The sequence below is a fragment of the Aedes aegypti genome, chromosome 1 (genome assembly GCF_002204515.2).
Source record: "Aedes aegypti strain LVP_AGWG chromosome 1, AaegL5.0 Primary Assembly, whole genome shotgun sequence".
Taxonomy (NCBI): Eukaryota; Metazoa; Arthropoda; class Insecta; order Diptera; family Culicidae; genus Aedes; species Aedes aegypti.
The window spans coordinates 225,639,767-225,653,943 of record NC_035107.1 but is presented as its reverse complement, the minus strand read 5'-3'; the positions used below and the strand labels follow the sequence as shown (position 1 = coordinate 225,653,943).

The window sequence follows — 14,177 nt, the reverse complement described above, 5'->3', positions numbered from 1 at the left end:
AAGCCAAAAAGCTTCCATTTCCTCTCAGGAGAGATATATAACTTACCCTAAGGAGGCTGTAGAAGTACCCGTGAGAAGCTGGAAACATTCCTTCAAGTAACCTCGAAAATTATCTTCAAAAAGCTGGAAAGCATCCTCCATGAACAGGTGGATCGCTTCTTCGAGGAATGGTGGAAAGCTTTCTCCATGAGAGCTGGAAGGCATCCTCCAAAAGAGTTGGAAAGCTTCCTCAAGTAGAACTGAAAAGTAACTTTCAAAAAAGTTGAAAAGTTATTCTCTGGAAATAGGAGTTGAAAACAAACGATTCTTTCAAAATACCAGAAATCTACTTTCTATTACAACTAAGATCATAGGAACTAACTTTGAGATATGGACCTATGCGCGAGTTCACTAATTTGACGTTTGAGCGGTGCCGAATTCACTTGTTGCCATGATCACGTAAATAACACGGAACCGCTCAAACGTCAAATAATGAATTCGTGCATCGGTCCATTGGAAAATGAACATTTTGGGTATTATTTGATGGGTAAACATGAAGATTTCACTTTTAATTTAAAAATAAAACAGAGATTCTTGAATTACTCAAGTTGAAAGTGAAATAGTTGAAACTTACTATGGAAATTTTCCTAAACGTCGATTGGAGGTATATTAAAATTGTGATGGAAGTTTTCCCAATCTTCTTCAGGAAAACTTTACAAAACATCCTCCAGAAATTTCCAAAACTTCTCTTCACTTTTTTCTCTGCAAGGTTTCCTAAACTTATTTTTTTAAATTTCCTCAGCTTCCTTCACATTTTTTTTCAATTTCGCCTGAAAGTTTCGCCAAACCTGCCATGGAAGTTGTCCCAAACTTATGTCGAAAATTTGCCCGAAGTTTCTCTGCACCTATGTGCTTTCAATTTCATTTTCCGTTTAAAAAATTCGATTCTGCATCTTTTCTTTTCAGAAAGGAGACGCAAACTGCTGCCCTAGTGGTTTTTAGTGCTGCACCAGCTTCCGATATGTTTGTCGCCTCGTCAAGAACGAGAGTGAGAGTGACATGCCAAGCAACAGCTTTTTCTGACGTTTCTCTCGGACGTTGCAAGGGACCTATCAAGCCGTGTGAAATAATGATTAATGATGACAGCCGCCATGCGTGGTTGACACATTGGGACACATTTCTGAATGAGCATCAGCATCACGGTGAGAACGGAAGGGGACGATCGGTCAGTAATTTGAGCATACCAACGCCGCAGTGGTCCAGATTTAGAAGCATCATGGCATAAATTAGACATTTTTAATGTCTTACAAATATTGACCACGACAAGATTTATATGTTTAAGAGTTTTAGACCATGTTAGGGGCCTTCCTTAGCCGACTGGTTAGAGTCCGTGGCTACAAAGCAAAGCCATGCTGAAGGTGTCTGGATTCGATTCCCGGTCGGTCCATGGTCTTTTCGTAATGGAAATTTCATTGACTTCCCTGGGCATAGAGCATCATCGTACTTGCCACACGATATACGAATGCGAAAATGGCCACCTTGGGCAAAGAAAGCTCTCAGTTAAAAACTGTGGAAGTGCTCATTGAACACTAAGCTGAGAAGCAGGCTTAATCCCAGTGAGGACGTAATGCCAAGAAGAACCATGTTTCGGGCATAGTCACCATGTTTCGGGCATAGTCACCATATTTCGGTATATTTTATTCAATTGTTGCGAATATAGAGCCATTTCGAATATAGAACCAATATAGTGCTGATTTAATGCTTGTATGTATCAGGCTTTCAAGCATGAATGAAGCAGTGATAGGGTTACTATGAAGTGGAAGTGTTGTTATTAGGCTAGTCTACATTTGTAGTGATATTATAATGCCTGTATGCATCTATGATGCTGATTTAGGACTTACCATTTGTGCTTATGATTCCTCGGGCGGCTCAAAACATGTTTGGAAATTGAGTATTTGACAATTATGGAAAACTGGACCTCTGTTTAACGCCAACCCTACATATGTGCGTGTCGAGCAGGAATTTCAAAGGAAGATTTATGGTGCCAGTCTGGCCAAGGCGAGGGCCTGAGAATAATGGGCTGCTGTGAATGGATTCCCCGAATTGCCGAATTGCTTCCGTTCGGTTGGGGTTTTCGGCAATGGAATCTTGGGGAAGAAATTAATTAGGGCCGGTGATTAATTGGGTGTGGGATTTAGGACGTGTTTATAAGAGGGGTTCCGATTTCAAGGGCATTGCTTCGAAGGAATACTCACTTTTGTATCGCAACAGGTATCCGCCTTTTATCTGCTTGCCGACTGATGCTGAAATGAGAAGGAAACAGAAAGTTTGCAAAGTTAATGGACATATTGAGTAAACCGCAAGGATAACAGGCTATTCGTGGGGATAATACCCTTTGATACCTATAATAATAAAATCTAATGAACTCAAATTGTGTTCCAAATTGATGAGATTACGATGGCCCTCCGGAAAAACCGAATTCAACATTCATCATTGCAACGTGGTGTACAGTTTCCCGTTTCCAAATTCAATTTCACGACTCAGCTCCAGCAGCAGCTTTTCGAAAGCCAAACCGAAAAAAACGAGGAAGCACAAATTTGAAATTGAATATGCACTGCCTCGAGTTCTCGAACTCGGTTCTGCCGGGCGCGGTAGTAAACCCAGTACCTATCACCATTACCCAGAATCAATAACAACTCAAGTGGAAATAAAGGGGAAAACTTTTGGCTGCCCTTCTTCGATCCAAGAGCAACGAGCAGCAGGGCACCCGTTCATCGTGCTATTGCTGAGATCGATTCGAGGAAACCGGCAGCGTTTGAACCGGGAGAAGCTACTCAAAAACTTTCGAGGCCGCGCGTTCAAGCCCTTCTCGGTACGAATTATTTAGCCCAAATTTGCCCAACACAGTGGGTCCCACTTTTGCACACGCAGCTTGAACAGGATAGTGGGTGAAACAATGAAGGCGTGAAAACGGCTTAAGGGCTCGACAATATTGGAGGGCTAATTTGAAAAGTTTTATGAACTTGAACTTCGAGGTGGGTCGCGACCAGGCAAAAGCGCTTACTGAACAACGATGCGAGGTTAAAAAGGTTTAGGGAATATTAAACCAAAGCATTTCTCACGTTGAAAATCCTAACGGCATATTTGCAGTGATTTATTTCTTTTTTGGATTGCTAAGCGAAATTCAGTCGAATTACATTAGTATGCACAAGACATTCCGAAATAGGGTGAATACTGAAACAAGAATAGCAGTCGAAATCGTTAGCGAAAGAGAAAATTCACGAAAGGAAATCGGTTACTCCAGAGTAGATACGTGAGTTTTTGTACATTCTGTAAGTCTTACAAAAAACAACCAATTTGAACCTCTCGTCGCTTATTTATTTATTTAGATGGTATTACATCAATTAATTTGATAAAACCTTGTTAACGATGTTACGCCAATTTACTCGGTCCATGACTGTGTCTCTCCAACTTCGATTTTGGCCCACGTTCTCCAGATCTTGTTGCACCTGATCAAGCCACCTCGCTCGCTTCGATGCGAACACCATCTTTGCAGGATTGATGTCCGGTAGTCTTGCAACATGTCCTGCCCAGCGCACCCTTCCGGCTTTCGCAACCTTCTGGATACTGGGTTCGCCGTAGAGCCTAGCGAGCTCGTGGTTCATTCTCCGCCGCCACACACCGTTTTCCTGTACTCCGCCAAAGATCGTCCTAAGCACCCTTCGTTCGAACACTCCAAGTGCTTGCAGGTCCTCTTCCAGCATGGTCCATGCTTCATGTCCATAGAGGACCACCGGTCTTATAAGCGTTTTGTACATGGTACATTTGGTGCGAGGGTGAATCTTTCTCGACCGCAGCTTCTTCTGGAGCCCATAGTAGGCGCGACATCCACTGATGATGCGTTTCCGTTTTTAACGACTAACGTTGTTATCAGCCGTTAACAAGGATCCGAGGTAGACGAACTCATCAACCACCTCAAAAGTATCCCCGTCTATCGTAACACTGCTTCCCAGGCGGGCTCTGTCGCGCTCGGTTCCGCCTATCAGCATGTACTTTGTTTTTGATGCATTCACCATCAGGCCGACTTTTGTCGCTTCACGTTTCAGGCGGGTGTACAGGTCTGCCACCGTTCCAGATGTTCTGCCGACAATATCCATATCATCCGCAAAGCAAACAAATTGGCTGGATCTTGTGAAAATCGTGCCTCGGTTATTGAACCCGGCTCTCCGCATGACACCTTCTAGCGCGATGTTGAACAGCAGGCACGAAAGTCCATCACCCTGTCGAAGTCCCCGGCGGAATTCGAACGAACTGGAATGTTCACCCGAAATCTTCACGCTATTCTGCACACCGTCCATCGTTGCTCTTATTAGTCTTGTGAGCTTCCCGGGAAAGCTGTACTCGTCCATGATTTTCCATAGCTCTTCGCGGTCGATGCTATCATAAGCCGCTTTGAAATCGATGAACAAGTGATGCGTTGGGACTTGGTATTCACGGCATTTCTGGAGGATTTGCCGTACAGTGAAGATTTGGTCCGTTGTCGAGCGGCCGTTGATGAAACCAGCTTGATAACTTCCCACAAACTCATTTGTTATTGGTGATAGACGACGGAAGATAATCTGGGATAGCACTTTGTAGGCGGCATTCACCCAGACAACCAAAATGTACGTATAACTAAATCACCTGGAGGCTCTATATGTGCAAAATTTCACTTATAAGATGTTGCGAAACGGCCTTCTACGTACAAAAGTGGAGGCGATATGCGTGCATATATTATGTGATGAATAATAACATATAATGCGAGTGTATAAATATTCTACCGAACTAACCTGCAATATTATGCGACTTAACTTATGATAACAAATGATGATTTGACAGCTGCTACGGATTGATCCGACTTACTTTGTACGTGTGTACGGGACGAAACAAAATGTACAAATGAACTCAGAAAAGAAGTGTTTTATGCGAGGAAACTCATCAATCTGACGAGTTTATCCACGGTGTTTAGCGAGTTTGATGTAATTAGTATGAATAAACGAGTTGCAACGTGAACTTTCATGCGATTTCTGGTTGTCTGGGCAGGACATTGATCGCACGATAGTTTTCACATTCCAGTTTGTCGCCCTTCTTGTAGATGGGGCATATGACCCCTTGCTTCCATTCCTCCGGCAGCTGTTCCGTTTCCCAGATTCTGACAATCAGCCGGTGCAGACAGGCTGCCAACCTCTCCGGGCCCATTTTGATGAGTTCAGCTCCAATACCATCCTTACCAGCGGCCTTGTTATTCTTGAGCTGGTTGATGGCATCCTTAACTTCCCTCAATGTGGGGACAGGTTGGTTTCCTTCATCCGCCGTGCTGACGTAGCCACTTCCTCCGCTGTCGTGACCCTCGGCGCCTGTGTTCTCCGTGCCATTCAGGTGTTCATCGTAGTGCTGCTTCCACCTTTCAATCACCTCACGTCCGTCCGTCAAGATGCTTACGTCCTTATCCCTACACATTTCGGCTCGCGGCACGAAGCCTTTTCGGGATGCATTAAGCTTCTCGTAGAACTTTCGCGTTTCTTGTGAACGATGCAGCTGTTTCATTTCTTCACATTCCGCTTCTTCCAGGCGACGCTTTTTGTTCCGGAATAGGCGGGTTTGCTGCTTTCGTTTTCTTTTATATCGCTCCACGTTTTGTCGCGTTCCTTGCTGCAGCATTGCAGCCCGCGCTGCATCCTTCTCCTCCAAAACCTGCCTGCATTCATCGTCGAACCAATCGTCACATGTCCTCCTTTCCACGTTCCCGACGATGCTCTCGGCTGCGTTGTTGATGGCTGCTTTTATGTTGCTCCAGCAGTCCTCAAGAGGGGCTTCGTCAAGCTCGCCCTCTTCCGGCAACGCTACCTCGAGATGCTGCGCGTATGGGGCAGCGACGTTCGGTTGGGCCAGTCGCGCTAGGTTATACCGAGGCGGGCGTCGATACCGTACATTGTTAATGACGGATAGTTTTTGGCGCAGTTTCACCATCACCAGGTAGTGGTCGGAGTCAATGTTAGCGCCACGATAGGTTCTGACGTCGGTAATATCGGAGAAGTGCCGTCCATCGATCAAAACGTGGTCGATTTGTGATTCCGTCTGCAGTGGTGATCTCCAGGTGTATCGATACGGGAGGCTGTGCTGGAAGTAGGTGCTGCGAATGGCCATGTTCTTGGAGGCGGCAAAGTCTATCAGTCGTAGGCCGTTCTCGTTCGTCAGCCGGTGGGCACTGAACTTTCCAATCGTCGGTCTGAACTCCTCCTCCTGGCCAACCTGAGCGTTCAAATCTCCTATGATGATCTTGACGTCGTGGCTTGGGCAGCGGTCGTACTCGCGTTCGAGCTGCGCGTAAAATGCGTCCTTGTCATCATCAGTGCTTCCGGAGTGAGGGCTATGCACGTTTATGATGCTGAAGTTGAAGAACCGGCCTTTGAGCCTCAACTTGCACATTCTTTCGTTGATCGGCCACCACCCGATCACGCGCCTCTGCATGTCACCCATCACTATAAAAGCTGTTCCCAGCTCACGTGTGTTGCCGCAGCTCTGGTAGATGGTATGGTTACCTCTAAATGTTCGCACCATCGAACCTGTCCAGCACACCTCCTGCAGCGCTACGATGTCAAAACCGCGGATCTTCAGTACATCGGAGAGTATGCGTGTGCTTCCGATGAAGTTGAGAGATTTGCAGTTCCACGTACCGAGTTTCCAATCGGAAGTCCATTTTCGTCGCTGTGGTCTTTGCCGATTGTTCCGGTCCGTATTCTCTCGTTGACGTTCCTGTGCTGGTGTATTTTTACGGCTGGCTTGCAGGGCCTGACACCAACCCCCTAGATTTCCGGAGGACCATTCCCCCTAAATGTACGGAGGGCCATAGTACGCAGTTTAGCTTAGAGTCCTTCTCTGACACTCGGACGATGATCAGCCGCCCCTGACATGGGGAACAGACGCTGTTGTGAGCCGCTTCTAACATGGAGTACAGACGCTCCAGGTTTGCAGAAGCAAACCCCCCCTTCCCTGTCAGCATACGACCAAAGTTCCCACCGGGTATTGGTTACCCGATCTTCCCCAAGGTTACTCGTACCCCGGCCAGTACCACGAGGAGGTAGGGATAGGAGTTGCTGGGCAAGAGGCTAAGGACCACACAATGGGGTCTATTTTATTCCTGTAGGTACGCGAGGTACCAATGGTACGCCATGCCCAGCCATTTACCGTGCCCTCTCGTCACTTATTTTACCCAGTTTTTATGCAAAACGTAGCACTATTTTACCCGTTAACGCCCAAGGTATCTCACAATTGGAATTCAGCTCTGTTTTTGTTATTCATAGTCGTATTTCCATAAATTAAACCTTATTTCACCAAAAAAAAAATCTAGTCTATGGTGGGGATCCAAAATAAATTCTTGAAAGTGTATCCATATCTAGTAGTTGTATAAGTTTATTTTCGATGTCAATCAAAAATATTTTCATGCTCTTCGACCCATTGCAATGTAAACAAGTTGAAAAAACTATAGATGAGGGGTTATTCATAAATTATGTTCGACTACTAGCGCCATCTTTTGAGTGTTTTCAGAACTAATAAGGTTTTAGGCGAATAGGTCTCATTTAGTTGATCAACTTTATCGACGACACCAAGTATCTCCATAACTGGACTAAGATATAAGAATATGAAGTTTTGGCTCACTAGCGCCATCTTGGGAGTGTTTTCCGAATTCATAAGGTTCTATGCAAATAGGTGTTATTTAGTTATTCAACTTTGTCGAAGACACCATTTTTGTATCTCATAACTGGACTAAGATATAAGCAAATAAAGTTTTGGCTCACTAGCGCCATCTTGGGAGCGTTTTCCGAATTTATAAGGTTCTATGCGAATAGGTTTTATTTGGCTATTCAACTTTGTCGAAGACACCATTTTTGTATCTCATCGCTGGACTGAGATATCAACGAAGCAAATATGTGTATGTCGGAAAGTTGTTTCATATGTTGTTTATATATGCAACATTTGTTGGCGTTTGTGCGCCACCTGGTGAGTTAATTCTGAATTAAAATAGTTACCAAGTGGAAGTCAGCAGTCTTGTGATCAACTTTGCAGAAGACAGTTTTCTCGTAAACCTCTTTATTTTCAAGATATTTGCACTACAAGTACTGTCCTATTTATAGGACGCTGGGCGTTCGGGGCTTTTGTCCTATTTTTAGGACGCTGGGCGGATATGGGTCAAAACAAAGTGGTGTTTTATCCGTTGATTCTATTACATCCTCCTATGGGGCCGAAACACAATCCTTTCCCATATCCATATTACCAGTGGTTTCTTGTGGAAGTGCAGGCAGAGGCTCGATGGCTTCCTTAACAAGTAATTAGTCAAAGTTTCCTTCCAGTCTTCAAATCGATCTGCATTCGAACGCAGCCGCCGCCGTTATAGCTTGTTATAATAATGAGAGTACCAATATTTACAAATTAAGGATGCTACTAAGGAGTGTATCGAAAATAAGCTATCCACATATTTTTCTTTCAAATCATGTAAAAAATTGATATTTCATTCCAAACAAAAAACTGATCGTGTATTGTACAAGGTTTAACTTTAACATAAAGAAAACCGGATGACATTAAAACTATTCTTTTACGAATTTTCGAACTTTTGATCGAACACTCTTCATCAACTTTCGGACAAGAGTTGCATCACATGTTTTGGACGCTTGAGCCCAATTTTTTTTGAATTCCTGCATGTTCCCAGCTGCTTTACCAGTCTTCTTGAAGACTCTCTTCACGATTGCCCAGTAACGTTAGATGGGTCGAAGCTGAGGGCAATCCACCATCAATCCATCAATCCACCAAATGGTTTTCTCAACAAAATCTACACCGTTTTCCGCAAGCCAATTGAGAGCAGTTTTGGCATAGTGAGCGGACGCTAAATCCGGCATAAACAGTGGAGGGGTACTATGCTTCTTATATAAAGGCAGCAATTTCTTCTGAAGACACTCAGATCTATAGATTTCCGCATTTATAGTTCCGGTAGTGTAAAAAACAGGCATTGGATATGTACTGTAGCAAACATTTACCGCCTCGACATTCACATTTTTCTACACGACCATCAAAATCAAAATGTCACGGCTCTTCAAAACAGTAATCTTCTTCTTACCAACGTTTTTTCAAAACCGAATGCGAAATAACTCGAGCACAGTGGTGACACGATTTTTCTTGTTATCGGGGTTTTGCATTTTTGCTCGATAAAGTCAGCATGAAATTAAACTTGTTTATATGTATCGCAACGGAATGATTGTGTTCTTGCTATTAGCGCTAATAGATTTCAATTAGTTGAAAACACAAGCGAAATATTAGAAATTGAATGATTTAACATTTTTTCAATCATTCACCTCGAGATGGCTGCCCGAAAACGATCATAGTGGAGAGACAAAAACAGTCAAGCAGTGTGTGAACCGTTGGCAGTGCAACGCCTGATGGTATTGATGCTGCTGCTGCTTTGTGTTTTGGTTGACTGGCAGAATCGATGAACTGTGGTAAATAGTGGTCACAGTTCCCAAGCCTGGTAGAAAATTGTCGACTTCAATCCACAGGTACATATTGCTTGCCATACCAGCACTTTTCGACCAAATTTCTCCACTTGAATCGACCTGTCGGCATCGCTTACATCCTCCCCTACGACGGCAGTAAAGTATTGTGGACCCGGAAGGGCTTTTGAGTCCTCCTTTACATATGTCTCATCGTCCATCAAAACGCATGCATTCGGACGCTGCAAAAGATGCGAGTACAACTTCCGGGCCCTTGTTGCTGCTCGCTTCTTCTGTTTTCAGATGGTTCCGCTGCTTGATTCGCTGGATCATTCCAACACTTGTTCCTGCTTTTTTGGCCAAATCACGTATTGACATCGATTTGTTCTTCATGATCAGAGATACCACTTTCCGTTCCAGTTTCGGGTTGGAAAAACCGGGTTTTCTGCCTCTTCCCGGTAGCTCATCAAAAGTATAGTGCTCCCCAAACTTGTTAATGATGGTTTTAACACTTGCATGATGAATTCCAAAGCGCTTCGCCAATTTTCGCATAGTAATACCCTTCTCACTTAGCCATGTGTCCAGAACCTTTTTTTCACTTCCTTTTCAATACGCGACATTTTGGAAACCAAGAATTTGAACCGCGCAAACAAGTAAACAAACGGAAGCTGACAGGCAAACGAACAGCACGCAGTGATGACAACATACAAAACCATCACAAATACATGCGTACAACGCAAATGTATGTGGATAGCTTATTTTCGATACACTCCTTAGTCTTGAGTAGCGTCTTTTGGTGTCCTGTGTACTTACATCTGGGTTCATTCAAATATTACGTAACGCAATATTTGCCAATTTTAGACTCCCTCCCTTCCCCTGTTGCGTTACGTAATATTTGAACAATCCCTCTGTTCTTGAAATAACGGAGTAGCAACTGTGAGCGGTCAATTATGCTCAGCGTGGTGGATCTTCATTGTTGAGATCTTCTTAAGGTGATTATAGAACGAAGCCATATTTTCCATAAATTTCAAGAGCACAAGACTTGAGAACCAAACAGCGCAACTCGTTGAAAATTTATCCCATTGGTCACCACCAGCAGACAAGCAGTTTGATTGATTTTCAACGCGAACTGTTGTCAGATTCTCCAGTCTTGTGCTCTTGAAAATTCAAAGTTTGGCTTCGTTTTATAATCACCTTAACCCGTATAGACCTGAGTGAAAGCAAAAATGCTAAAACCCTCACCGCTCAGCGAATTCTTAATGGATTCAAATGATTTTTTGTCAGTATACTGGCACACATATTTAGTTTCTAGAAGTGGACAGAGGAGCGCGGAAATATTCCTGTGGCCGGAGTTATTTCGGTGGGTCACTGGGTCAGGTCGGGTGAAAAGGAACTGTGCGTTTGTTCCCCTGAAGGTAGGAAAATTTCAAGTCACAGAAAATTTCCGGAATCGGCTATAATGTGGCCACTATATCACTGAATTTTAAGAAAATTGCATCAGTGTAAACCATTTAAGAAACGATTGAATCGGATAACTATGAGCCCTGTATTTGATTGATCCTACAAATGACCATGTTCGGGTCCCCGGGACGCCTCAAACTTACGATAAAGTGGCCAATTTGTATGCTAACAACTGTGTCAAGCTTATAGGAACGCATTCCAGTGCACAATTATGTTTGATTTCTTCTTTTCGAGAATTGAAACGATTTAGTATCCAACAAATCTATTGCTGGTTGTTCCGGGCAATAAGTCCGAGTGGCCACATCTGGTATGTTTTAAACGGTACAAAACTCTTCATTTATAATGTTGAATATCAGATCTTAATGAATTATGCAAATTAAAATGATTGTCATTGCAAATAAATTAAGGTAGCTTGGCATGTCCCAAAAATAAGCCCTTTTCTACCCGACTTGACCCAGTGACCCACCGGGATAACTCCGGCCGCAGAAATATTTCCGAGTTCCTCTGAACACTTCTAGAAACTAAATATGTGTGCTAGTATACTGACAAAAAAATCATTTGAATCCATTCAGAATTCGCTGAGCATTTTAGCATTTTTTCTTTCACTCAGGCCTATACGGATTAAATACCTTGGCGGAGAACTCTGTGACAACCTTTGGAGACGAATTTTTATGCTACTCTGGAAACCATTATTGGAACTTTGCATAGGTTTTTGTGGAGATCCATCTAATCTTCTGTAAAAACTACGGCGAAGAGCTCTTTGAAATCCTCTATTGCTCTATGTGGACTCTGTAGAGTCCTTTATGAAGGACGCTATCTTTGTAGATGTCTGTAGATCTTTGTGGAACATTCCTTCAGATTTCTTCGATGGATTTTCAGGAATTCTTGAAAAGTTCTTCCAGAATTTTCTTGACTTTTCTGGGCATAGAGTATCATTGTGCCTGCCACACGATATACGGATGCGAAAATGGTAACATTGGCAAAGAAAGCTATCAGTTAATAACTGTGGAAGTGATCATAAAAACAATGCTGAGAAGCAGGCTCTGTCCCAGTCAAAACGTAATGCCCAGAAGAAGCATAAGGACCGCATATCCAACCAGTGTATTATTAGGTAAAGAATGCACAACCATGAAACAATGTATTTTGGTCATACTGGCGCTTACGTCGAGTTATGAATATGAGCAGTATTGTGTGGTCTCCTTCTTTGAAGTCTCATGAAGAACGAACGTCTTGAATCAGTTCGAAAGCAATTTCTGTTATATGCTCCTCGTAAATGAATTGAGATGCATGCTCATTGATAATCTGACACTGAAAAAAAGCTACGTAAGTTCACTGTGGCTTTATTTGATATTGTTTCGTATTTTCCTAACTTTTGAAAACGAACATTTTCGTGCTAAAAGAAGCTTTCAGCGACCTCTACGAGGGGCGCTACAAAAAAAGTTACACATGTGCATTAAGGGTCAAAAATGACCCATGGCTTTAAAACGCTCTCAAAAATCAATTTCTTAACCGATTTTGGTTCATTTAGCTTTATATGAAAGATATGGAACTCAAGAATGGAACCCTGGAAATTGTTTGTCAGTATGGCCATTCTGGGCACATGGGCACAAGGGAACCTGGAACCTGTTTCAGAAAGAACTGGCGTATATCATATTCAGCAGTTCATACACATGTATATACCGACGGTTCGAATTTCATGGTTTTTCATTCCGATTTACATTTAGATTTGGCCGGTATTTCGGAACCGGTTCCGCTAGGGTGTGATGTGGACATTTTCAGACCATCATATAGTACCATCATGCGACGGCTCAAAATACATGATTTTTCATCCAGATGTAAATGGACACCATGCAATATACCTGGCGTTACGCACCTAGTGGAACAGAGCCTGCTTCTCAGCATTTATAAACGGAGAGGTTTGCCATCTGACTATTTTGGCAAGCACGATGATATTGTATACCTGGGAAGTCGAAAAAATTTCCAACCCGGAAAGATCCTCGTCCGGTGGGATTCGAACCCATGCCCCTTAGTTTGATCTAGCTGAGAAGCTGCGTGTTTACCGCTGGGCTTCCCAAACATAAAAATATTATATTAGAATATCATTTCCATTACGGCCAAATAAGAAAAAAAAATTTCAGTCAACTCAGCATAGCTGGATTTTGAACGGACTAGAGAACAAGGGAGGTATACAGTAAAACCTAGAGTAACCTGATCAGTGGATTACAACAGAGTTGAAACAGATTTTGCTATTCCGTTAGCGCGTTTTTTTCTAAAAAAGTATGTTATAATTTTTAATGATTAGTAGTTAAAATAATAAAAATTATAACACAATTAACTCTAAACTAAACTAAACTGAAACAAAATATGTTATAATTCAAACAATAGTGTAACTCATCATGTTTCGAATCAAACCCAAATATAACTCATTTTTTTATTTTCCATTACTGAATTATAGCAAAATTTGTTATAAGCAATTGCTCTCACAAATTTTATGAAACATTTGTTATAATTATGTTCTAACTATTAACAAATTTGAAGCAGCTTCTGTTAATATGGTTTTGTTTCAATTATGTTTAAATTTCTTCCATAATTTCAAAGTATTTCTAGCAAAAATGAAACAAAATTTGATATTTGTAATAAATCTTGATACAATCGTGCTACAATATTGTTGTAATCCACTGGTCGGCAGTAGATAAAATAACAAACAATTCAATACAATTTCCTCTATACTAAACAAAAATGAAACAATATATAATATAATTTATACAAAAATGTAACTTATTATGTTTTAAATCAACTAAAAATATAACTTAGTTTGTCATTACTCATAACTTAATTATAACAAAATTTGTTATGTTTTTTACATGAATAAAAGTGCACATGTATAAGTAACTTCCCTCAGATTTTTTATCACGATTTGTTTTATAATTATGTTTTAAACTTAAACAAATTTGATATAGCCTTGGTTATTATAATTGATTTTGTTTTAATTATGTAAGGACATTGTTACAACTCAACGTGCATGAACAAAAATGAAATAAAATTTGATACTTTTAACAAATCTTGATATAATTGTGATACAATTTTGTTGTAATCCACTGATTGCATTCTGTGCACGTGCTGCAGCCTTATGTGCAGGAGCGATAAGATCAAAGATAATCTCTACTGTAATCCTTACAGCGATTTTTCCACGGGTTCCATACCCTGAGATTTCTC

At 41.9% G+C, this 14,177-nt stretch overlaps 1 protein-coding gene across 1 annotated transcript in view; it reads right to left on the bottom strand.

Moving 5' to 3' along the window:
- The window catches only part of LOC5577938, a 474,522-nt gene that overhangs the window by 350,156 nt on the left and 110,189 nt on the right, over positions 1-14,177 (bottom strand). Inside the window, exon 3 of the mRNA XM_021857707.1 lies at positions 2,235-2,282. Coding sequence (XP_021713399.1) covers positions 2,235-2,282 — 48 coding nt within the window. The remainder of the gene's footprint in view (positions 1-2,234; positions 2,283-14,177) is intronic.